Source organism: Gallus gallus, chromosome 1, assembly GCF_016699485.2.
Source record: "Gallus gallus isolate bGalGal1 chromosome 1, bGalGal1.mat.broiler.GRCg7b, whole genome shotgun sequence".
NCBI classification, from domain to species: domain Eukaryota; kingdom Metazoa; phylum Chordata; class Aves; order Galliformes; family Phasianidae; genus Gallus; species Gallus gallus.
This window is the reverse complement of record NC_052532.1, coordinates 110677821-110705280: the sequence shown is the minus strand read 5'-3', so window position 1 is coordinate 110705280 and position 27460 is coordinate 110677821. Positions and strand designations below refer to the sequence as shown.

The following is a 27460-nucleotide window of genomic DNA, read 5'->3' as shown; positions in this document are numbered from 1 at the left end:
GAAGTACGTTTTAAGGTAAATCCTCATAATATCCCTGTGAAATGGTAGACTTAAGTCTCTAGAAAATGAGAAACAGAGGCCAGGAGTATGTAAGCGACTCGACCAACATCACAGAAGTTTCCATCAGGAACTGAGTCGCATCAGGGAACTTTTGGCTCCCCATCCCACATGCATGTCCTGGATCACACTGTGCATCTCGTTCCAACCAGTGCTGAGCTGGATGGTCTCCAGCCACCATCTACATGGCTAAAATGTAACACTCAAAAATGATAGCAGCTGGTGCTTAACGGGAAAAGACGTACTTGCATTGTTGACCTCATTGTTGAGAAATTATTTTTTTTGTAAAGTCAGTATATCTTATGGGACTTTTGTCCTAATGGAACGCAGGAAGGTGCATCACTGCACTGCTGGCAATGGTGTCTGAATTTCGGTAGCTTGGCTTGTGCAAGCATGACTGAAGTTCAGCTGGATTCTGCTGGTTGTGCTTGCTGGGAGAGGAATACTTCATTGCAACACAGAAACCCAGTTATACCAGGAAGAGAAGGGGAGGACTGAGGAGTATGAGAGAGAAGGCGCTGCTCTCTTCATCCCATTCCATGTACTCCCACAGATGTAAATGCCTAGCTCTTCTATTACGTTTTTCTTTTCTGACTGTTTCCTCAGTAGACTTGTCTTTCTTCACTGTTCCAACAAAGCCTGTTTCCTGCTATACCAAGCAGTTTTTCTCTCCCATTAGGGAAGTTTCCCTACTTTTCCCTTTCGGTTTTCTCACTGTTGTCTCTTTGTCCAAATATGTGGGGTCAACTGACTCCTTTTAAGATGCTTGTCATTGGCATCAGACACAAGAGCTATCTAGTTGACCTGTTTATTTGGGAGTGAGACAGTCCAAGGTAGACAGTTTGCACATTGCGTAAAGCAACCACACAGGAAAGGGAGAGGAAGAGGCCACACAGAGACCACCCTTTCCTCTGCAGGTCACGTTCATTCATGCCAACACTTTGTGGCCAGGACTCAAAATACAGAAGTCACGTTAGGACTGGAGGAATTCCAAAGGAACTGGACAGCACCCTTCATGCTAATTGCACTGACAGACCTTTCTCATTCAGAAAGGAACATCCCCAGTGTCACTGAGACCATGGACATGTGTGCAAATACCATACTGTTTCTACACAGTACATACATGGAAGCAGAGGTTGTTAGGGGAATGAAGAAGAAATGAATTTGATCTTTTCACAGAGCTAATGAAACATGCATCATTTAACTAACAGGTTAATATTTTCTGAGTAAACAAATGATCTGGGCTCTGAGAATGTTTTTTTTCCCTATTGATTTCTACCTTTAAGGTATAACCTATTTGTCTCTTGCAGTAAGAGTAGAAGAGCTGCATTAGTGAGCGTGGTTAAAAATAGTCCTTCCCACCAACTTAAGCAAGATGTGGTACATACTGTGACTGGTTCATTGCATCAGTGTGCATTAAGTCCTCTGTGCTCAGCGTTATACACATGAACACACGTGTCAGCTTTCAGAGGCACTGAGCTGCTCCTGATTTCCACTGGGATTGTTCGGCTGCAGCACCTCTAAATAGCAGATCTCTATAACCATCTTTTCATATACAAAATATCTCCTTTGAATGATTCTAGCGTCTGACTGCCGAACCTGAGCTGTGTTCAGCTCTTACGAACGACAGCTCATGAGATACAACGGTGAGCAGAATCCTACCACACACTTCCAGTGGGATGTTAATGCAGGAGACTGCCAATTACCCATATAAAGATATATCTGACACGCTCTAAGAAACCAGGGACACTGTTATAAACTTATGTAATGAAAGCATTGCAGCTTTTATCTTTTCTTGGGGAAAACCCCGGTAATATCTAAAAAAAATGAGGTCATTAACACTAATGAAGAGAAAGATAGAAATAATATTAATTAAGATAACTCTTCTGGTACTTCACCTCAACAAGAATCCCTATACACAGTTTCCTTAGAAGTCTTTTTTTGGAAAGCCATATTCATGAATCCAACAACTTGTGCAATTTTAGCATCGCTTGCTGTAGCTTTGCTAAACTGCTAAAAAGCAACCACCTCTCAGGACTAACACAGTGCTGTTGTCTATTAAAGTAACATGAAAAACAGAGTACTGTTGCTGCCTCCATACCACTTGTGAAAAGGAAGTCTTATTAGACTCATATCGACATATGTAATACGGCAGCCTGAAGAAGGATTTCATTTGCTCTGTTTTTAAAGAACTACTCAACTTTTTCAGACTACGGTGACATAAATATACAGTGGGTGAGGGTGGGGGTGGTTTGGGTGGGAGAAGGGGAGGCTGGAGGAGGACAGGGTTTTATGCCAAGAGCTGAATCATAACCATGTGAGTAATTTTGAGTTTTTTTTCCTTAAGGGTATGAATCAAATTAAATTTGTTTTGCTGTGGGTGAAGGAAGAGAGAGAATATAATAGCATGAATCAGAGCTATCATCAAATATGTGGCACAGTCTAAAAATTAATTACAATTACTGCCTTCTTCTAAAAAGTTTCTGCCATAAGATGAAGCAATTTTGTTAATCAATATAATTCACTGAAAATATTCTCATGAGTAAAAACCTTTAGGTTACCTTCCTTTTCATTTTTTTTTTCCTATTGTAATAGGAAAATATTAAAATCTTTAAATAGAATCTAGCTTAATCTGTTAGGTGCCCTTTTGGTCCAGCTGTAAGCAAACTACTGCCAATAATGAAAAGTAGGTGTTAGTCCCCATGTAATTTTGTCAGTTGGAGCTACCTTGAGGATGAAAGCACATGGAAGACACGCTTCACTAACACAGATACTCTGACATTCTAGTTAAGAAAACCTATTTAATGAAAAATGCAAACAGAAAAACACTCAATATTTCTTTAATTGTCCTTTCCTGTGAGGGTAAGATGAAGTATTGGAAAATTGTGTGCTAGACACTGGAGGTTTTGCACTTTGGAATAATCATTCAAATACGTGATATGGAAAAATACATAAGGGGCTCAGAATATAAAATCTCTTTCTAAAGAGGTCAGCATAGATACATGGGGGGAAAAACAACCAAGCATTATTAATTATTAGCTGGATAGATAACCAAGGACATGTGTTTCCTTGTACTAAGTAAGAAAGCACTGATTCTGGTAACTAAAAAGTTAGAGAGATGTTGCTTCCAAGCCTCTAGTATGGAGAAAACAGTATTTAATTCATTGTCTGAAAAACACCATAAACCTAAAGCAAGACATCATTTGGAATCAATTCCTCCCCCTAAACAAGTCCAGATCTTTCCCATACTAAGTCCCCTGCATGTGCCCAGCAAAAATCTGTGCAGAAAGGACTCATATCCAGCGTGCTGTGGAAGTCAGCTGACTGGTGAACCATGGGCCTCAGGGACATGATTCTCAGAGGGACACAACACTTGTTTCTGATGAGAATTCCGCAGCTGCTGCAATGTCCCACAGACGTGTTGGGGGAAGAAGAAAGCAGAGGATCTCTTGGGTAACCTGAGGTGGGAGTACTTTAGAATCATAGAATCATTACGGTTGGAAAAGACCTCTAAGATCACCTAGTCCAACTGCCCACCTATCACCAATATATCAACCACTAAACCACATCCGTAAGTACCACAGCTACATGCTTCAGGAACACCTCCAGAGATGCCTGTGAACAAGAAGTCAACACCCGCTCAGGAACTCCTGCATCAGCTGAAGTTCCCCGTTCTGGCTGGACAGTGTCTGGCGGGACAGGTTCTGGCCTGGTGCCCGCTGCCTCTGCCATACCTGTGTTTATGCCAATGTGCCAACCTGCTTCATTTCTGTCAGTGTCTTCTAGAAGTCTTCGAGAACAGCCAAACTATCACAACTGAAACCAATGGTCACTTCAAAGACCTGATGGGCAGACAGAAGGCCTGTAAGTCTTGTGGCCAATACCATATGACAGTTCCTTTGGCTCTCTTCCTGGACAGCCCTCTCTGACATCAAACATTTGGTTTACCAGCCAGACAACTTCCTTGCTACCTTGCCTCCCTTTTTCCACTATCACTCCATACGTGGTTTCAACCAAGCCTCAGCTTGCTGCCAGGCAGTAGGAAAGCTGGCCAACTGACTTGTGTCTGGTGAGAGAGGCATATTAGAACATGCTCCATTCAGATAATCACAGCCTAAAAAGTGTCCCATCATCTTCCCTCACACACAAGACATACGCACGGGGGGAGCATAAAGCCCAGAAGATGCTTTGCAGTAAAACACCCAAGACTGAAGAGCTAAATCACTATGGCATCTGCTGGGAACGTTCTGAAAACACAGAGGTAGAAACTCTCCAATACAAGGCCTGAAGGCCTGCAAAAAGATTGGCACCACACCTTAGCCAACACTTATTGGTCTGGCACATAAGAAAATTTTTCATTATATTCACATTGCCACGAAAGGTCAATTCTCCCCCACTTCACCCAAGACAAGGAACACTGACATTCTCTAGTTATTGCTTTTACTTGAATGAAGAATAACATCCAAATCCAATAAAATTCAAGTTACCAGAAGTAAGCTAGAGATGATGCTCTCATTCAAGAAAAAAAATATCTTTACCATATCTATGCTTCATCAGTAGTCATCTTTATTTATAGCCAAACAACATAGATTACCTCTGAATTTTCTACATCTCTGGTTAAATTATTTCTCAACTACTGTGCATAAAACAAACTCCTTCAACTGATGCTCATTCTTATTTTGGCACACAATGACAGGTTTTAGTAGAACGAGTAACTTCTCTCTAGAGGATACATGCTAGTTGGTAAATTTAATTTCAACCCTTCCATACCAAATAGTCACTTTTTCTTGCACATTTTAGATGAGAAGCTTCAAAAATAAAAAGAACACTTTTCTTTGGCAAAAAACACGACAGGAATATAACTCAGCAGCAGCCTTCCCAGCCAATATGCAGAAAGCTCTCATATGCAAGTTAACAGAAATTTGTCCTATTTTTAACAACATAATGGCTTTGGTATAGCTTTGGTATAGCTTATATTTTTGCTAAAGCTATGAAATTTCAAATATGTTGCCAGAAAAATAAAGTATCTTTGCTATCTGCTGTTCTCAACTATTCAAAATGGAGTCTGCTACCTAGCCACTTTGGCTACAAAAGAAGATTAAGGGGAGACAGTGATTTTAATTTGGCCTCTTCTCCCATGTAACTAGTGATAGGACTAGAGGGAATGGCCTCAAATTGTGCCAGGGGAGATTCAGGTTGGATGTTAGGAAAAACGTTGTAGTGGGTGATCTTAGAGGTCTTTTCCAACTTTGGTGATTCTATGATTCTATGAATACAAATTCAGAAAAAAAATACACTAACGTACTTCGCAAGATTATTAGGGGTTTATTGGAAAACTACAGATTTTGGTAGAAAAGCTCCTATAGTCAATGGCTTTAATTTAGTAGATAATATTACTAATACTTGTTTACTTCATTTGCTTAAGAGATGTTTTTGAAAGTAGTTACTGAAAACTGAAATTCTGTTTTGCTTTCAAAAAAAAAAAAAAAAGGCACACATCCTGTACATCTCTAGAATTGCTGAAATAGTTCAGCAAAATGTGATGGGAAATTCCATTTGAAAATGCCAATGCATGCAAATATGATTTGAAGTATGGGATAGCTTGATGAAAAAACTAAACACAAACATTTCTCCATGATTATATATTCTGTGTCTCCGATCCTATGAAGGAAAGGTGTGGGAAGGCTGTGGGGGAGGTGGGGCGACTGAGAGGAAACTGCAGTTGTAATCAAGAGGATAATACACAACTGAAGTTTGTTTGTTTGTTTGTTTTCCCTTCAGAACGGAAAGGCACAGTACAAACTTAGGTATACACTACTGCATGCCCTCTACTGCACCACATTTTTTCCTGCCCTGTTAATTCTGTAAGGCAGTCCAGGACTATGAATTTTTCAGTGAACTCAGAATGGATGCACATGTGAGCATTTAAATAACCCTATGATTCCTTAAACTTGTCATTTCAAAATTGTTTTAAGGCAGGTTCCAAGAGAGGTCTTAAAATAGAAGAGAGGCAATTCTGATCTTGTGCCTTATACACAGCTGAACAGAGGAGGAGTTGATTGCATGGATTAGTGAAGCCATCACAGGCCAATTCACATGTGTACAATAGCTTCAGTATCCCAGAAGTACAACCATAGCAGAGCCACAATAATAATAAACACAAAATTAATTTCCACCTCCTAAATTAGAAGGCAAATTTTATCACTGTTAGCCTGTAAGCTTCCTGGGGCTGGGAAGGTCTTGCCTGTCTCTCTTGTAGAGCATTAATCATGCTGCGGGTGCTTACAGCTAATAAGATGCATGTAAGTCTATTCTGATGTGGTTTCTGACGCTTCAGACTATTGAAGAGTCACACACACGCAGACGTACTCTTACCTCCCTACCTAATGATACATTAATGTTCCTAATTTAAAATACAAGTCATGATAGGAACAGAAAGACTTTGTTTTTGTTTTCTGCCACCCAGACAGAGTCTGTGGCTATACATTGCAAATAGTTGGCAAAAACTAAACCGCAAGTATGCAGCAGCACTGTGAGTAATAAAGATAATGTTTGTATTTTGTTCATGAAGAGCCCTAACCAACACACTAAAGCAAGCGTACTGAAACTAAATAATACTCAGACCTTTAGAAGAACTTTTGAGGATCCAAATTATGCAATTTAAGCGCTTTGTTCTTTAACAGCCTAAACATCATGTAAAATTTACAAGCATTAACTCTGTGCAAGTTCTCTAGGCTGAAAAATGGGATGTAGCCATTCTTTTCTATCCCAACTATTAAAACACAAACAAATCAAGCTCTATTACTAAGAAAGGGGAAAAAATATCAAATTCTGTTGCCCCAAAGGTTGAGAAATGCTACACTGCTAAGCATGCCAATTCAGAATTCTTCACTATGTGAAATCATGTGAAACGTACAGGTGTCCTGTAGTTACTTTGGTATGATGAACGATCTCCATATGACTTTGACAGCACATCAGTAATTTTGCATGGACTGCAAGAATAATGGATAAGAAATATACTTGTTACTTTTCATAAAATAATGGTGTTCAAAAGACTTTCAAGCTGAAAAAAAAAAAAACCCCACACAACCATAAAAACAAGAAGGGGAGAGTTGCTGAGGTAAGACTTTTTCCTAAAAGACAAATTTCTCCTTTAGCTCTGTATTGCTTGTTAGATCAAAACTTTATTATTGACAAGCATGTTGCTTTTATTCAGAACAATTTAAATAAATTCTCTTTCCAGAACTACACAGTGCTCTCACTTGCCAAAAGCTGATGAAAAAGAACTTCACGTTGCATCAAAAATAACGCAGGTTCCCCCTCCTTCTCTTTATCCTTTATTCTTTATAAAGCAGCAGGCAGTTCTGGAACCCCTTTGTGCAAGTGGGCTCACTTGAGTCATGGGGAACACTGCTTCTGCTGCATCAGGGAACCCTGAAAGGAACCCTCTTCCTGGATGACCTTTCTAAATTCAGAATTTACAGACTTTAGGAGGCAGAACTATAGCTCCCCCATAACAATACATCAGTTCACTCATCCAACAACATATTTTGGATGTGCAAGTGGATTGTGTTAAAGAGTAACCGGAGGGGAGCAGAGTATTATGTGGTACAACCAGTTAACTACTAATAGTCACATCCTGCTTAGCAGGGTTGCATTTTCACTGTCCTGTTACCACACTCCCAGCAACTATCAATGCTGAATTCTGTGACCATACACAATCAGAGGCATTTTGAGAGTACCCTGACTGGAAGACAGATGGAAAGTCAAGGATCCAACTGGTTCCTCCCCACAGGGCACACAAGAGGCAGTTTGAACAGATGTGCATCACAGAGCATCCCTGAAAAATGTTGACCAAAACTGCCAACACAAATCTTACAAAGCAGTGAAGCAAAGCCAGGTCTATAAGACAGCTCTCTTGAAACCCCAGTGTGCCAAATGAGCCTTCAAAAGAACCACCATTATCATCCCTGCAAGAAATTGCCCAAGAAGACGGGAGTAGCCAGGCTCAGAGAACTCCCAACCAGACTTCACCTAGAAGGGAGATGTATTTAGGGTCTTAATCCAAGCCTCAGCCAGCCTTCTCCAGCACAGAACTGAAATGCTCAGCTTTCCCATCTGTGGTCCTCTGCTCTGACAAACAGCCCAGACCCCTAATGCAGATGCTGACAGCCAGGCATCAAATCCAGAGTTTTCAAGTGACCCAGATCTGCCCAGCAACCAGGCACTTAACCAGGGACAACCACTGTCATCTGCCTGAACAGCCAGATCTGGGTTGATCTCACCATTTTACACCTCGACTGCTATGACACATGACCATGGATAAAAATATGCTTTGGAAGAACCTCTTTGCTAACAAAAAATGACCACAAAGGATATCTTAAGATCCACTCCACATACACACAAGGAAAACAAACAAACACAAAACCCAGAAATCTTCATTTCCAAACAAAAAGCTCTCCAGCTAGACTAAATCTTCTCAAAGCCCAAGAGAGCTGGCTAGGAAAGGCTTAGAGGAAGAGCAGAGAGTGCCTTATCCTCATGCTGTCTGCTCTGCAAAAATGACTTTATTAGAGACTGCGTTAGTACTGGCTTACTGGTTTTCTCAGGGAGATTCTGGGCAAGAATGGCACTGCGAGATAACTATCACCTCCATCACAAAGGTAAATTGTGAAATGTTCCTGTAGATGTCCTGTCAGCCAGCAGATGGAGAAAAATGATCAGTATGTGATGTGTGTTCACACAATGAGTGTGTGAATGGTAGAGCAGCAACCGAAGATACAAAATAAAGTTCCAGGAATAACTAACTGGTTTGCAAGAATGACTTCCCTGCCTTCCATCCCTAACCTTTCCTTTCTCTTATGCATCCACCCTCTTTTTAAAGGGATCCTTACCACAACCACTGTTTTGATTAAATTGACAAACCAGAGCAGTTCCTTAAGGCACTGGGAACTGTGTGCAATCCCTGAAACATCTGTCTGGGCAGTACTCTCAGAAGTGTCACCTTAGTAGCTTTTCATCAAAGCTCTTCAAGATTCCTGTTTGCTCAACTGCCTGAAGGTTTCATTCACTGACCTCCATTGGGAAATCATGTGCAAACAGTTACTAAACCCTTCAAAAGCAGACAAAGAGCAACCAAAGTATCCTCTTCATGTGAAGGACATCGTCACATCTGTCAGTGAGCATCCCCTCCCACCCAATCCCCAAATCAATCCTTTTCAAAAGTGAGATCCTCCGGTCCTTCCCAAAGCTAACCCCAAATGCTGGCAGATGTCACTGCACGTGCAGAATTGACACTTTGTTCCCACCCACACTGGTGCCCATAAAGGGTGTGCTGGCTACAGGTCCAAAATCTATTCCTAAAGAAAGGTTGCGCATTTAGTTAGACCAATAGATCTGTTTCCACCTTGCTGCCCCTTAACAGTCCTCCCGTGGTTCAGGAACAGCGAAATTTGGCAACAAACACCCAGTAATTTTTGATTTCCTACAAGCTTCAGCTGTCCTGCATTTAAGCCCAGGACAGCTAACCACTTAATCACCTCCACAAATAAACTTTTCCAGAGCACACATCAGGATAAAAACATACTATAACAAACTTATTTTAAGATGTCTGCTTACTCTAGTCTGAGAGAAAAGTGGTGCTTGCACGCTGAAGTACAGCATTCATACCTTTCACACAGTAGCTTAAAAAAAAAAATAAACTGAATGAGCAGGGAACTGCCATTCTGTAATACTGTGTCTAGAGCAAACGCTGATCACTCTTACTTAGCAAACATCGAATGGGCTGCATGACACGGTTCTCAGAGAAATAAATCTTCATTTTTAGATCTTTTAGTCCTAGCCAAAGAATGAATGATTAGGTTATTTTCTCATCTTAATAAACGATGCAAAAGCTCCAGACATATGGTAGCATTTGTGTACTTCCAGGCAAGCGATGATAACTTTCAAATGTTACTTCCCCTCCTCCTCCACTACATGAAACAAACACACTGCAGCCCATTTAAAACTTAGTGACACACACATTCAAGAGAAACTATTTCAGTTCAAGTTACCAAATGTCAGATGCATGTGTTAAGTAATTATATTAGGAAATAATGAGCAGACGAACATCACTATGGGTTGACAAAGTGCATATGTATACCAGTAAGAATTAAAATAATTTTAAGAGGCAAAGTTTCTGCTTAAATTAGCAAGAAGCCCATACGTATAACACGTATCATTCATAATAACATCTACAAGACCAGGGGATAGGTACTGACTCATTTGGTCTTGTAAGTATTAATCCTCAACTGCTTCACTTCTCTTTTCCTAGTTTAAGATTCACAACAGGGCTCAATTTCTCAATGAGGCAATGGTTACAAAATGGCTGAAGACAAGCATAACATTTTTTAAGAAGCAGGAAGCCCACAAATCTCAAAATGGCAAGGTATGGTATTATAAATATTGAGGTACTTAATTAGGAGGAGAAGTCATCTCTTAAGACTTCGCCTCCTGTTTTCCTTGGAAAGACAAAGCTGCGTTCCCCCAGCAGCTTTCTGCATTTACAAGATTCATTTCTGTTCTCAAGAAATGCCTATGTCCTCCCTAAAACACATAGCACAGTCGTACTGGAACCGTTCAGACGTCCTCTCTGACTGAGTGCTGTACTGTCATCCACTATTGCTCAAGACTGGTCATAACACTGTGTAACATTTACAAAGTTGGACTCTGTTCAGCCTGTCCACCCAGTAGCTGACTAACTAGACATCATTACTTGAGACTAATCTGAAGAAAAAGGGAAAACAAATAACCTGAATACCACAACCCTACTGTATGCCTGTATTTTCTCAATCTCAGGGAGTTCTAACACTGAATAAATTGACAAGTACATTATCTGTAGCAACTTCTGAGGTTTTCACAGAGCAAAAAGAATGAATAGCCGGCAATTAATATCATTTCGCATTTTCAGAATGAAAGGAGAAGTTTAAATAGGAAAATGTTTTCTACTGGTTAGAGGCAAATTCTTGTTATTCCTTTAAATTAAAAAAATGTTATGTGCTTCAGGGGGAAGTAGGCACCAGTAACAACAAGCTGTTCACCACTTCTGAGCCAAATGCTTGCAAAAATACCGAACACAGAATACATTCATAGCTGCAGCAAGACAGAATAAGAGCTAAGAAAATCAATAGGGAAAGAAAGACATCTCCCTCCACCTTGGACGAGGCTAAAGAGAACAATTCTTAACCTTCGATGCTACTTACAAGGCTCTGCTTCCAGAAAGTACTTTTATATAAATTTGTATGGAATTAACGTGAAATCAGAAGCATTTGACCAAGGAAATGCTTCACCCTTGCATGAGAACTGAGGTTAACATAGAGAAACTTAGGGTCTGCTCAGAACTTACTCCTATTTATACATCGAGGCGAGCTGTAAATTGTCAGATTGAATGCAAGATTACTCTAGCAGCAATTGGCACAAACCCCTAAACAACATCGTGGGCTGTATCTTTAAAAGGTGTCAGAGGAAAAGCAGATGAAATGCTGTAATCTCCACCCACTGCCGTTTAAGAGCCGCTGCCCACGCACTCCACACACCCAGCATCCTGAAATCCGCCCTGCTTGAAAAACCCGCTGCATTAGGCGATGGAAACTCGGGCTGTGCTGCACACAGCCGCCCCTTCGTGCCGCTCCGCGGCAGGGCTGACATCGGGCAAACTGTCTTTCCCAGACTCTGGTGCCCATGTTGAGCCGACTTTCCATCAAACAGATAAAAGAGGAGCCCCAAAACACGGGAGCTGTATGTTTAGGATGGGGGTTTTCTGTTGTTGGCACTTTTTGAAGAAGAGGCTGTCCACCCCCAGTATTCTCGGGAAACGTTGACATCAGTCCCTTTGAGAGGTCTGCCCTGCATTAAGGCTAATATATCCAGCTTCAGCATATGTGCAATGGAGATTGCAGGCAACAGTTTGGATGGACCCTGCCTGCAATGCAAAAAAGTTCAGTAAGAGCTAAAGCTCCATGGCTCCTTTTTCTTCAGAGGAAGGGGATTTCACTGAGAGTGCAAACAGGCTGGGTTAAGGGGATGATTACTTCATTATATATTAGGAGTTCTCAGAACAGAACTCAGTAAACCCGTCATAGAGGACCTTTATATTTAATGAACCCCTTCAATATTCTTTGGGGAAAAAAATGCACAGTCCTATAAAATTTCCATATAAAGTAGTCAACAAGCCATTGAGCCACTGCTCAGAATGAACTGAACAGTTTAAGCACACCTAAATTAAAATACAATTAAAACTACCATTGCCTATTTGCAAGATATATTACAACACTTTAGATTCTGGCCTCTCAACACACGTGAACTTCTTGTAGATTTGGAGAGGACAAGACGGTACACCTTATTCTGGAGAGCAATGGGAGCTCTTTAGTGGGGGGCAGTCTTATTTGGAAAAAAAAACAATGAATTTGTATCACAGATGAGATGTTGATGCTGACAGGATTACAACTTTTCTATCATGCAATGCACACTCAGATATTTAATAATTACATAAATGAGGAGAAAACATTTGGAAAAGTGGCTCTTGAGATATGATTACTATGACAAAACAGAAGATCTGCAACAAAAACAGGGCTTTATTTTAAGGGGAAAAAATCCTTAGGAAAACAACATCTTGAGCAGTGTCACTGCAGAGTACAAACTATATTATCTTGTCATAATACATTGTTTTGGTTGGGATGAATTTTAATTGAATAACAAACTAAATTACAGCTTCAGAACATGTGCTAGTGCTAAAGAGCTTGGAATGTGGCACTTGAGAAAGCACCTTGAACGTGGACGTTCTGATTGCTCTTGTTAAGATGTAAATGATCACCAACCTCAATGGCAGGTCATCGTTTGGGGACTTACCCATATTATACTGTTATAAATGACAAATAGTAACACTACTGAAAGAAATACACGTGCACGCACACATCAGTTCCTCAGAAAAGGTGGTCCTCTGTAAGGATAGCTATGATCTGAATAAGCAGAACAAAATCAAATCAAGCTCTAGTTAGCTTTGCTTAAATTGCAGCATTGCTTTTTTCATCTCTCACTTATTTTGCTTTCCATAAGCACGTAGCAAGTCATGATTATGCTGGAGAATTTGCACATCATTAGCACCATTTACGAAGTCTTTTCATGCTTCATTGTCTTCGGTAATTTTAAAACACAGGATATTTGTGATGTTTGGTATGGCACCTTCTGCATTCAAGCTCAGAACAACCCTTCTCATCAGAACCACACAGCACAATCTGCTATCACTGGTCAAAGCATTCCATGCGGCAGCAGGTGGAAATGACGGGAAGCTGCCAGAGACGAGTCCCTCACAAGCACTTCCATGTATCTAGCTCTTGCACTTTACAGAGTATCTGCTTTACTCTTAGGGTACAGGGCCAAAAGTACAGGGGCATTTTAACATCTCGTATAGCTTCTTGTTTACTCCTTTAACAAGATGAACTTACAGGATATTCAGTCCATGTAACTGAAGTTTTGAGCAGGTACTGCGATGACAGCTTTCAATTGGAATATAAGCATGTTGTGGCAGGACTTTCACTTCTGAATAATCATTCCTCATAAACAGTGATTAAGTGTCAGGGCTCATGACTATTTCAGAAGCTTATTACTTCTATCAGCACATATAGTCCTAAGATTTTTTCTTTCTTCTCAGCTGCTAAGAGGTAAGGCAAAATTGATTTGGAAATAACTCACACATATTGAAATTAAACACTAACATGAAACACTTTATTTGAGAAGCTTTAGGGACTTATAACATTTTGTTATAGTCCTGTATGATCTGGGAAGGTTACAACAGATATTTCTGACAGAATACTTTTGCACTAAGGCTAAATTTCCTTTGCTAATAGCAATGCTGCATCGCAGTTAATATAAAGAAGACTTATCAAGGGCCTCTTTTCATTGTTTCAGAACAGATGCCAGTTTTCATCGAGGTGTATTCTTTTTAGTATTTTCTCTCATCTCACATCGCCGTTTGCTGCGTATTACATTGTGGAAACCGCACTCATAAAAGAAACAGGCGTGAAACGCCGGCAGAAAGCGAGAAACCAGCGAAACGCTCGACGTTCCCGAGCTGTCCCCAGCATCCCCGGCTCTCTCGGAAGGAGGAGAAGGGGTCGCTGCGGCCTCCGGCTGCCCGCCGGAGTGCGCAGCCCGCGGGGCGCTGCAGCGGCGGGAGCGCCCGGGAGGGGGCGCCGCGCTTTTACCACAGAAGGCGGCCGGGCGGCTCGCTGTAGGCGAAGCCGGGCGCCGCTCTCCTCGGCTTGCAGCAGCGGCGTAGGACTTAAGGGAGCAAACCCCGCGCCCGCCTGAAAATTCAAGCGAGGCAATAAGCTACGTACGTCTAAGAGGCGCTTAAAGATACAAGCAAGATTTTACCTAATGGCAGGGCTATTTCGCGTGACTGAGCTTTAATATGCAACCGAAGACTTAAGAGAAGGATGTGAATAATGGCAAAGAGGTCTAAGCTCCTCAGCTCCTCAAAACTGGAAAATCCTATTCCAGATTTGTCATGTTTGTGCTCGTAAGTCTGCTAGGAAAGTGAAGCTAGGAAAAAAGAGAAGGGTTTTGTTTTAAAGCAACTACAGCATTGTCCACTGAAACAAAAGTGGGATACCACTTAATTTTAACACTTGGGTGTTAAATTAAGCCCTCACAAGCACGTATCAAGGTCCTACTCAAATAAGTAGCAGCAAAGTCTACCCTGTATCAAGTAAAAGAACTCTTGGAAACTTCAGTCTTCATTCTCCAAAATCAATTAATATGTATATAAATGAGACAGTGAACAGTAAAACACCTCCTAATCATAAATATCTCGTTAAAATAATGTGATCTATCTGTTCTTTCCCCCATTTTTTTTTCTTGAGATTCCCAAACTTATGAAAGCTTCTTAAATTTATGAAAGCGTCTCTGTATTTAAGAGTGTTAAGAGGCTATTTTCTTGCAAGTTTACTCAGTAGAGCCATTAAACTCCTGATTTTTCTTCCACTACTCTAAGGAAAACTACTCTTATCCTTTACAATGCCATACACACAGAATCAGTTCCTCATTTGCAGGCAAGTTATTCATTTTTTCCTACTTAGCGTCAAAGCAATCATGATCATTAGGCAACTCTAGAGTTAAATAAATGTGACCTAAAGTGCTCACAAGTTAGAAATTATTTTGACAGAGATATTCTAACTTCAATAAGTGGAAATTGAAGGACTGCACCTGAAATATTTCAAACAAACCTCATTCTCCAAATGCAAATATATTAAAAACACAAAAGAAAAGGTAGAAATACACTCAAAGTTAAAATATTTCCTATCTCTGAAATGCATTTGAATAAGACTGGCTAGTTGGCCAAAAGTCAAACATACTAGTGCTCATTGACAATTAATAAATTAAAGAACAATCTTATGTTGAAAAAAAGAAACACAAATAACAATATCAACAACAACACATATGAATAACACAGTGAATATCTAGTTTTAGCTAGACAAATAAAAAACAGTACTCTCTGAAATAGTTTCACATTTACCTATTCCAGCTCTGCTCCTCTCTGCAGTGCACACATGTAAGATATGAACTGCCTTGTTTATGCACGTATACCAATAGTACCTCTACAGCACGCAGCCTCAGACAAGCCCACCTGCTAGGAATTCCCCTAAGGACAGCACCGTGAAACATAAGAAAATTTGCATCTATTCATAAAAGATCACTTTACTTTAGATGAAGCCCATGTGGAATGACTACATGAGCCTGGGACATTTTCAGACTTGATACCTCATTTCTCCAAAATGCCAAGCCTATGCAACTCCCTGATCTCAGTAAGATTACGCTGAAGAGAGAGCACCTCATCGTTGGTCCCCCTGACAAATCGACAAGCCTCTATAGGGTAGTCTGTGCTAACCAGTCATTACTGCCTGACACTGTTTCACTTCACTCATCTTTCTACACCTCACGAAGCCTCTACTTCCCTCCATCCTCTAAAAAGAGACAAATAAGTCCCCAACCCTTTAGTAGAGAACTATCTCACTTATAATTGCTGCTATGACCTTACCTATATGAAAACATAGTTCCTCTGGTACATGACCATCCTCTTCCTTGTCTGTGTTGCCTGATGCTGTTCAACTTGCCAGAGACAGAATGCTCCCTGGGCCATGACGCAGTAAAAAAGCCAACGTCACTTTATTATCCTTTTGTAAATACACTATTACCACTACTAACGTGTTTGACACTTCACATGCTTCTTGTAATTAGCCACAAATTTGGTCACTTGAAGCAGGGTGTTTCCTTAACCTTGCAAATGATTAAGGACCACAAGGGTAAACAGAAAGAGTCTTCCGCCTATCTCACTACTCTGTTCTAGGTTCTCCTTCCCTCAGATGAAACTTCAGTTTACCTGAGCAAGGGTAAACTGTTGTAAGGCAATGTCAATACTGCACAGCCAGCTTATCGTGACTAGAGACATTTTTTAACAGTGAGAAAAGAGAAGCAGCATGAAATGAAATATAATTGCAAATCCATGTACCTTTATCCCTGCTGGGTACAGTACCAGCATCTTACAAGACACTGCATATGATGACAGGAAAAAAGCATGTTTCACAGTTTTTGTTTAAATATTGCAGAATAGTAGATAAGGTTATCAGTAAAATACAAAAATTTCTACAACACCTTATCAAAATAAAGTCTTCAAGCTCAGATCATGAGGAGTTTGTCAGAGCTACAGGTGGGAGCTAGAACTCTCAACTGTCTTTTTCACCTTAAAAACTCGTGAATGCATCTTTCATTACGAGTTGTTCCAGATTTCAGAGAGTATCTGAGATCTTTCAGTAAAGAGAAGTAAAGGTAAGGGAGAATGCATGACAGAGTGATGTTGAAAGAGAAGGGAATGAGGCACAATAGTTAGGCATACAACCAGCTGAAAACCACTTTAGTCTGTACTACCTGCCATATATTTTTATTTTCCAATTTTCACTTCCTTGCAGTAAGCACACTTATTACCACTTGTTGGTTTTTTTTTTCTTTTTCTTTCTTTCTTTTTTTTTCCTTTCTTTCTAAGACCTTATACAAAGGAATTAGAGAGTTGGAGTCCTTTGAGGCACCCTCAGGACATGAGAAGACTCTTTTCGCAAGGTTTGCAAACAGAAACAATGAAAGAAAACACACATGAAACTGAGAGCATTCTAATAATCTTACCCCCAGTTCTCTGCTTAGCATTCACTATGTATGTTTTGGATTCTGGTCAGCAATTAGCATTTCTCCAGCTTTTGCACATCTCTGTTTTTTTAAGACTACCAACACACAAGAAAGCAGCTTCCCACGACTGAGCAGAGTTTTTATCCTAAGCTGTTGTACTGGTCCTTTAACTTTTTATGACTCATAGTTTAAGTATTTGGGAATTCCCCTCTAAATATGAGTTTGACACACTTGCATTACGGAAAGTTATTTTATTCAAAAAGTAACAGAACGCAACATTCATGCAATCCCCAGGTCTATATTTAGCAATGCACAATAAGTCTATTTTTTTCTTCCAAAAAAGCCTTCATACTGTTTGTAATTAAAGACAGATTGAAGGAAAAAAAGAGAGAAGGAGAAGATTGAATAGGAAAAATAGTGGCATTGAGAACAATCATAGTGTTATACACCAAAGCAAACCAGGAGCTTTTTTTTTCTGAACTATTCAAGCAATGCTAGGCTATATGAACCCCCTGCCCTCCAGTTGCATGTAAAAGCATGCAGCTTATCTCTTACCTGGTTGCTGAGGTATCTTCTTGGTGGGCTGACCGGTCACTGTGGATCACCTGACCAAAGCCTGGAAAAGAAGAGAATAAGATCAGCTGACCATCAGTGCTGGCTAGCTTCAAGCTCAAGCACTGCTCTCCACAGCACTTTGTCATGTGAGTCTGGACAGAACCAGCTGTCATTGCTTCAGAAAAAGGGAAACGGGCCCCTCCGCTTCCACCTCCTTCCTTCCTCCTCTCTCACTCTTTCCTATCTCTCTCTGCCTCCAGCCTCCTCCCTTTCTCATTCTCCAGCCCCGCTCATTCACTGACTGCCTAGTGGGGGTCTCCCAGGGGAAGCCACATTCCACAACATGCAAGCATTTCCCCTGCATCTTGAGGTTTCTCAACAGGCTGCCTACACACTTCTGCTGAAGAAAAAAAAAAAAAAGAAAAGAAAAAAAAGAAAAAAAAAAAAGAAGAAAAAAGAATCAGAGAAACAGAGAAAAGGCACCACATTCCACAGCCCTCAGTCAGCCCTGGCAGGCTATGAGGCATTTTCAGTCACACAGCACAAAATGCATTAGTCAGAGCTGAAAGACCACACACTTTGTACCACTACCATGCTAACAGAGAATGGTCTGAGCAGAGCTACAGGAAAAAGGAAAAGGAGGGGTTCCCATCGGTGCTCCCATTTTACACAGTGCACCCACCCAAACCCAGGGATGTTTTGCGGGGAAAGGCCCCCAGGTGACACCCAGAGCAGAACCACAGTGTGTGCGGGCAGAGGGGACGGCTCTCTATCCCCAGAGCACAACCTTCATTGCCAGAACTCCCCCTCCAGCAGAATGTGTTATTCCAAAGACTGCAAGACATTATCTAAATCAGAACTTCTATCTCCCCAATGGTTTGTTCGTAGGAAATAGAAGCCTAGAAGAAGCGAAAGTAACACTGCATGATTCAGATTCCCCTAAACCGCATATACTTTCAATTCAAACTTTTCCCCTCTTCGATACTCCCTATAGTTCTGCCACTATATCCATCTATGGAGTTTTCTTTTCTCTACTGACGCAGTTTCAACCCCGCATGTGTGCAGAGAATCTGATCAGCCAGGAATGAGAAGAGAGCTCAGTGTAAAAAACCCTCATTCCTAATCCAAATGACCTAATCGTTCATCTATCTGCTCGCTGCTTCCGTTCCCCCTCTCCACACACACACACGCACACACACACACACACACACATCTATTGCCTGAAGACATTTTATGAGCACATGTATGGCTTAGGAGGAAACACTCCTTTTTGAAATACGTTATAGAGAGAGCGTGCGCTGTGCTTGCGCACGCTTGTGCCCATTGAAACCAGTACCAAAGTCCCCAGCCCCAAATTCCCCACTCCGCACAGGGACCGTCCCTAACCCTGCCAGACGCACCAGCTGAAGTCAGCACAAGAAAAGGGTAGGGAGGTGGGGGACAGGGAGGTGAGAACCCTGAACCATTTGCACTGGAATTTCTGTTTAGGAAAGTCCGTGCTTAAATGAAAGACTGATACTAGATACCACAAAGAAACTTTTATTTCTGTATGCATATGACTCATATACATTTTCTGTGTGGGTTATGTGGGTTATGTTATGTTTCATCTTAAAAAAAATATATGTTTCAAGGAGATTTTTAAACATTAATTTAAAGAAAAATGTAATATGTTTATGTACAGTGATTGTTTTTAATCTGCCTTTTATTGCACAGCACTACATAGAGCAAGTTCCCTAATGCGTTATTATTGTACGGTTTGCATTAATAAACACAACAATCAGCAGAAATATTTATCCTAAATAATTTCCGTGAACAGCTCCCAGAAAAGTTTACTAACTGAGCCTTTTGGCAAAACATACCTTCTTGGTTATTTGGTTATTTTCTCCTCCTTTTCTCACTTTCTTGATTGTGAAAATATATTTTCTCAATACATTACTGACATAAAGGCAATATTTTATGAAGCAAATGGTAGCTGCTGCTGTGCAGTATTTCAGCAGAGGAAGGCTATCCAGAACAGCCTCCGAGACTGAACACTGTCGCCATTATAACAAAAGCATTAAAATGAATAATTCATGAGCAGAGGGGCCGCTCTACTATTAAAAGGCACCAACTATTTCATGAATTGTCCAAAAGCTATCCTTTCTACTGCACAGTTCCTCCAACTACTTTGTTACTCTTTATTATTCTTCACTTTTCTTAAATAGCACAAAGCAATAATTAACAGAAACCAAAGGATCTGTGTTAGGAGATTTTCCACAGGAGTAAGACATGAAAGCTGAAAGTGAGCCAGAAGGAAAACAAATGTGTTTATATTTGATGATGGATCTATTAAAGGGTGGAGGAAACAGGACTTCAACAGACTTCTCTGAACTGCTCTTTCTGATCATGAAAAGGAAGAATGCAGCAGTATGTCCTTTGCCTTTATTTGGGACCTTCCCTTTCAGGATCCCAAAGCGTCGTGACAACACACTCATGAATTAAAAGGCCTCATTAGTGAGCACTTGCAGAACTTACTCTTCTCCTGCTTACAGCTGCCGAACATAAAGCCTTAAGAAGACCAAATGATTTTCTCCAGTTCACAGAGGAAGGCTTGGAGAGTGAGCTAAGAATAGAGCTTCATCTCCTGCTTAACAGTCCCATGTCCAACAAAAAACTTCCTTGCTCTACACTAATGAGTAGCACAGTGTTAAATAATTCTGCAGATAGAAACCAGTTTTAGCACCCCCCAAACAAAACAAAACAACTGTGGTGCACAGGTAATTTCTGCAGGGCTAGGGAAACAATGTGATCCACTAATTCAACTTTACCCCAGAATAATTTACAAACTCAGGCTCAGAACAAACTTTTTAAAAGAACTGAGGTTAGAATAGCAAAGTACATCTATACACGTATCAAGTGCTGCATGAAAAGCACGTACTGTGCCTGCAAAGAGAATATTTATAATATATATTTTCAAACTTTATAAGACTTACAGCTTGGTGATGGGTGAATGGTTGGACTGGGTGATCTTACGGGTCTTTTCCAACCTTGGTGATTCTATGATTACTAAAAACAGGTACACTAACATCGATAAACAACTATTTCACTTGAACCAAATCTATTCCTTAAAAGAGAGAAATTCAGGGAATTGCATGTCTAAGCAATTTTGCCAGTGTGATGCCATTCTACAATGTTGAGCAAAATCCATAAAAAATATCTTTACATACACAAGTCCTATTCTCCTTTTAGGTTTTCCTACTGTCTTACAGTATTAGGATGAAATCAAATCCCAAGTATCTCACTGCAGTAAGTTTACTGAATACATGGAAGCAAGCCTACTGTAGTGGCACACAAAAACATCTCCCCAAGATAGAACATAATGGGTGGAATGGTAACAGCAGGTGTAGTTTTGCAGGAACAGACACTCACTAGTAAACTTCCAATACACTTATTCTAAATTAGTCAGCTTTCTTGCAGAGCCTTGGTAAGTATTTCCCTGAGTGTTTATTTCAAAATTCTAATTATCAAAAGGGCCTTTTCTAATACCAACAGCGTCTACTTGAAAAAAGATGCTCTTCTGATCTAGTATTAGATTTCTGTTGTGCCAAAAATTTGTCCTTTGGTCAACTCAGAGCTGCTCCCACAGCAAGTCCTTACAGGAATAAGGAAATGATCTTCAGCAATTAGAACAATCTGTACAGTTAAACATATTTTTAGTTTGCAGTCCCCAAGGAACTGTGGCAAAAACTGAACTACAAAAAAAAAATTAAAAAAAAAAAATTAAAAAACCCCACACTTGTCTGTTAGGTATAATTTATACAGCCCAGCTTACAGTGAGCAGGTTCACTGCAACTAATAATTATCTCAGTGCTAATGACCATTAACGGCTTGACAACTGTGGCAGAAAATAAAGAGGACAAAAAATCACAACATGCTTATGAAAACAATTCAGAGTTTGTCTTCTTCAACACAGCCATCTTGAATCAATACACAGGAAAAATTTTCTGTTGATGTAAACATGTCTGTCCACCAAACCAGCAACCTCCACCAGGGAATTCACACTACGGAGTCAGTATCTAGCCATAGGTGTTCTGGAAATCAAATAGAATCAAAAAAATAATTTCAGAGAAAACAGTATCGGAAGAGAAAGATTGCCAGTGCTTCTATCTGGAGATAGGTGAAAACAAAACAAAACAAAAAAGCAAAGCAAAAAGCTTTTTTCAGTCTCAGTGTCCATGATCAGGACAAGAATTCCAAGTGTAAGGAAGTTAATTGGGATTTTGGCACCTAGACAATCAATGAAAGCTGGATGAGAAGAGACAGAAGTAGAATTTATTGTACACTTTGGTACAATAATATTCATCAAACTGGTACATTGGTCAGTATGCATGACTGTCTCAAAACTACATTATGGCTCTAAACAAGAATAAATACAATTATTACCTTACCATTACTTTGATGTATAATCAAGTGCAAAAGAAGAGGTTAAAGAAATCGGAGGGAAAAGAACTGTCCAACAACCAAAGAATACTCCGTCTGATCACAGTATGCCTTAAAGTCACATCAGACAATACACACAAGTTTTTATCTAGAAAGTTTTGGTATTTGAATTTTAAACCTTGCATAAGGAAAAAGTGCTTTATGATAAGGGTGGTGAGGCACTGGCACAGGCTGCCCAGAGAGGTGGTGGATGCCCCATCCCTGGAGACATCCAAGGTCAGGCAGGAGGGGCTCCGAGCAACCTGATGTAGCTGTAAGTGTCCCTGTTCATTGCAGGAGGGTTGGAGTGGATGATGTTTACTTGTCCCTTCCAACTCAAACCATTCAATGATTCTATTAGTTACTTCCAACTATCTCATAATTTCTAAGAGTCTGTAAGTTGAGTAGACTGATCTTCTGCTGTTGTGCTGGCATACTAACTATTGTTAGTATGAGAAAGTAAGCCTTTAGACTATGCAATGCAGCATAAACACAGCAACTAGTCAGAGGCCTTCCAATACTACAGAGGGACAATACAACCATTATTTAAGGCTCTTAAAAGAAAACTTATATACACCAATACATAAATCAATGTTAGAAATTACAAAAAAAATTAAAGGAAATTTCAAGGGCTAAAACAGTGAAGGACAGCAGAATGGTAGTTCCTACCATCTTTATAATAAAAAAATATAGTGGAGGAGGTGTCTCACCACAACAACAAAACCAGAGAATCACAGGATAACTGAGGTCGGAAGGAACATCTGGGTCCATCTGGCCCACTCCCTGCTCCAGCAGGGATACCCACAGCAAGGTGCCCAGGACCACATTCAGGCAGCTTTTGGAGATCTCTAGGAAGGAGATTCCACAGCCTCTCTTGGAAATCTGTACCAGTGCTCTGTTACTTGCAGTGCACAGAAGTGCTTTCTGATAGTCACACAGAACCTCCTGCGTCCCATTTTGTGCCCACTGTCTCTTGTCCTGGTACTGGGAATCACTGAAAAGAGTCTGGCTCCTTCTTCCTTGTACCCTCCCTTCAGGTTTTCATAGACATGGTTGAGATCCCCCCAAGCCTCCATTTCCCCAAGCTGAAGAGTTTCAGCTCTCTCAGTCTTCTTCCCATTCAAAGTGCTCCCTTACTGATCTTTGTAGCCCTTTGCCAAGCTCTCCCCAGTATGTCTCTCTTGTACGGGGGAGCCCAGAACTGGACCAAGCACTCCAGGGGTGGCCTCATCAATACTGAGTAAGATCACCTCCCTCCACCTGCTGGCAGCAATCCCCTTAATGCAGCCCAAGATAGTATCAGCTTACTTGGCAGCAAAAGAGCATTGTTGGCTTTCATTCAAGTCTGTGTCTACCAGGACCCTCCAGATCCTGTTCTGAAATAGCTGCTTTCCAGCCAGTCGGGCCCCAGTATGTACTAGTGCCATGGGTTGTTCTTCTCTAGGTGCAGGACTTTGCACTTCTCCACGTAAGTCTTTCAGATATACAGGTTTCCCAAGAAGTTATAACAAGATGTGTATTTTGACTAAGGTGCACACTGCTTTCATTAACATTATTATTTTTTTTACTTTTAGCCATCAGGCTGGACTTCATGAAGTAGGGCTTACTTTCCCTCCTTGACAGGAAATCCTAGGTTCAGCACTCTTTCCTTCTTCTCAAATACCAGAGATATTTCTTAGAGTAGAAAAGGTAAGATTTTCATGACACTTCATTTTTATAATCTTGACACTGTCTGACACTATCACAGTTTTTCAGATTTTGGGAGAAAAAAAAAATGTAAAACTTGTATATACTTAAAAGTAACAATTTTCTTAGGATATGCGTTTTTAGGATCATTCTGTGGTGCCTTTAAACAGAGCAGAAGCAGCAACTGATTCTGATGAACTTGCAGCATCATATTGCAGTCTCTGAAGTGTCAAATTGCCATAGGAAGAAGTTAAAGGAAGTAGAAAATGTTTTCTTTTGGGCCTCATTATCAAACAATTCACTGCTAAATGGGCAAGCTAGGTATAAAACGAAGAACTGCACTGATAGAAAAATTGTAACAATAAATTTTCTTCAGACTTTTTGGATGCAATTCTGTTGCCTCAGTACAAGTCTGTGTTACTGTCTGAAATACCCTGTGTGTCACCTGGCTTCCTACAAGCAGCCCTCCAAATTCCAAAAAGCTCAAGCTCTGCACCAGACCACCTATGTGGGTGCTACAGCACCTCAAAAGAGCTAGACAATTTCCTTTACAATCCCATCCTAAACAATCCCATCCTAAACACCCCAAATGACAAATGTGACTCTTGTTCATGCCCGTACTTAAATACATTGTGTGATAAGTGCGTATAAAGCAACACTTCGTGTTGTGAAACAAAAATAAATTAGACCACAGAAGACAGAAGCCAAGAGTGACAGCACATTCAAGCTCCATGCTCCAATTTCCAAACAACTTCCTCCTTTTCTCCTTACTGCAGTAATCCTTTCCATCATAAAGGAGAACACAATCTCTGTGTTCACTCGAGTGGATACATCTCCTGTACCAAAGCAAGAGCAATAAACTAGGCACTATAATTTAACACGGAAAAGGGGCATATATAGGCCATCTTACTACTACATAAACAGGGAAACTAACAAGGCAACCTAGTGTCTTCTCCTGTAGCACATAGTTCATTGAGAACCCTTCAAATACTTACACGGCAAGCACATCAGCCAAAACGTGACAGGGTCCTACAACTGCAGCTCATACCACTAATGAGATTCTACAGAATCTGTCCAACAAAAATAATTATGTTGCCAATGCTTGCATTTTCCTCTCATCTTACTCAGCGTCCTCCAAATGTTCAATTGTTTTTTCATTCTTTACCTATATTTATGACCTTTCTAATTAAACATAAGAAAGGTGAAAAGTATCATCACCATCAACACTCTTTTTAAAACAATAAAAAGCAGCTCCAGACCAACAGGTCTAAAATAAAAAGACCAACTTGACCATTTGGCTCAGACAGGCGCAGGGATATCAGAGTTCTGAACTGACTACTCAGGTACTAGAAGCAGGATGAGTACACTGGCACATATTCTGCTTTCTCAAGAAGGTCAATCAAGGAACATGGTGTCACTGATTACTGATGTTTCTTTTGCAGTGTTATCATGGCACACTGGAGCTCCAGGCTCTTGGCATTTTGATCTTCTATTTGACACACGGTACTAGTTTTGTGATTGTGGCATAAACGGATATCCTCAAAGCCTTCTTTGGGGCTTAATGGCTATTATGTCACTTGCCTGCAAGTAATCTCATTTTGTTGTAGGTAACCACACAAACGAAATAGGACAAAAATATCTTTCTCATGTCTGAACTGTTCCTATGCAAGTCACTGTTTGTTTCCTGTATATAAAAACAGGAAGACTATTTGTCCCCTATGTGTTTGCAAGAGCATCTGCTCAGTATTTCTTACCATACTAGTGTTTTGTGATGGAATCTCAAACAATGATAATATTCAAAACGAAAAGGTTTGCAGTAGTTCCCAGTGGGAGAAGAGAAAAAGGGAGATTTCAGGGGCTCCTCGTCTATTTTCTTTCTCAGTTTTAGCTCGCCAGGATTATTCACAACATCAAAAACTTACAAGCATAAACAGAGACTGATGATGACCAGAAATCAGCCACCACCATCTCCACACTTGCTCTACCTAGCTTATGGCTAGGTATGCACAAGAACTTATGGCTAGTTCTGCACAAGAACTACAACTGCTTTTATCAGTGCTGTATCTAAATATATATATATATACAATGACAACAACAACAAAAACATGTTACATAATATATACAAATATTTTTTTAAGAAATAAATTAACGCTTCACGTTCTCTAGTCATGGAGAAACTGCCATGAATTTTTGCCTCGAAAAAGTTTCAACAGCTTAATTCAAAACCTTACCCTCTACGAATGTGAGGCATTAATTAAAATTCAAATAGTTTGCTCACAGTTTTCATGGCTAGAAGCCGAACCTTTTCAATAGCATGTCACTAGCTAAATCAAGTCCTGTTTAATTTAAGAATCAGAGGAAAACAAAAGAAAGGGAGGAACCTTAGCAAACTGAATGAAAGCCAGCTTTTAAGCAAGGTTGTAGAACAAGAACAGGGCAAGGAGAATGCAAAGGAGTTTTCAGTCCCGTGGAGTGTAAAACTTGCTCATGCTACTCTTCAAATATAAAGTTCATTACACCTAAACAATAAGACTGAAGACCACAATTTGCATGGAGATTACCTCAATTCCTTTCTATATCTGTCTTTCAGGTTGTTATCAAGATGGAGGTACACACGGATTTGCCAAGTGCTAACATTTTAGAACATTTTAAAACAATCTAAATCAGGTAAAATTTATCCTGGCATTTGTATTCCTGTTTTTTTTTGTTGGTGGTGGTGTTTTTTTTGTGTGTGTGTGTGTGTGTGTGTTTTTATTAAATAATTCATGAGGCGATAGGCATACAAGTCTGTAAAATACTGGTACATCTAAAAATGTATGATGTGCAGAAAACTGCCTTAGTGTGAAGCTGAACACTCAAAAGGCATACGAGGCCAAGCTAAAGGACATTTGTGCAGCCTTAAGTCCACCTTTCTTTATGTTTTCACATAGCAAGATACAGTCTTCAGATATGGTTCAAAACCTAGAGCTTTTTCTTTTACAGGTCCATCCCATTCAGTACACAAGATCATTAGCTTTTCATTCAACAAGCAAAATGATATTTTGGTTTATGCTGCTATTCACTACATGGCCATAAACCGCTGTATCCTATTTCACTCCAACTCTGAGCGGCAAACTTCTTCATAGGCTTGTAATCACTGTTGGTACACTGTGAAAATGACATCCATAATATTAATGAGTACCATCTTCCTATCAAAAAAAAAAAAAAAATAGAGGAATGATCTTCATTTCATACGTTGGGAGTTGTGGTGTAAAGAGAGTAAGGCTTAGATAGACACGGTTAGCGGTGGTTACATTTAACCTATGGCAAAGAAAACAAGAAACAGTACTAGATGACATTAGCAGGCTAAAACTGTAAATTGCATCAGTTCAGCAGCTGATTCAAAAATACCTCAGCTCTCCTCACAGCAAGATCCTGCAAAAGCTCTCAGCTCAGAGGAAATCATCTCTGAGCAAGCTGTCTCCAGCCAGGAGTCAGAGACCTTCAAAAT

The 27460-nt window shown here is 40.2% G+C and overlaps 1 protein-coding gene across 5 annotated transcripts in view; it reads right to left on the bottom strand.

Moving 5' to 3' along the window:
- LOC107055472 (translation initiation factor IF-2-like) overlaps positions 1-27460 on the bottom strand; it is a 101914-nt gene that overhangs the window by 46552 nt on the left and 27902 nt on the right. For 3 of the 5 annotated variants that reach the window (XR_006932561.1, XR_006932567.1, XR_006932562.1), the window contains exon 4: positions 17827-17887. Coding sequence is in view for 1 of the 5 variants with exons in the window: in XM_046906014.1 (XP_046761970.1) it covers positions 16133-16225; positions 17827-17887 (154 nt within the window). In the remaining 4 variants the exon portion in view is untranslated. Of the gene's footprint in view, positions 1-16132; positions 16226-17826; positions 17888-19344; positions 21897-27460 lie in introns of those variants that run through there. The other 2 variants (XM_046906014.1, XR_006932568.1) reach the window with 2 other exon arrangements.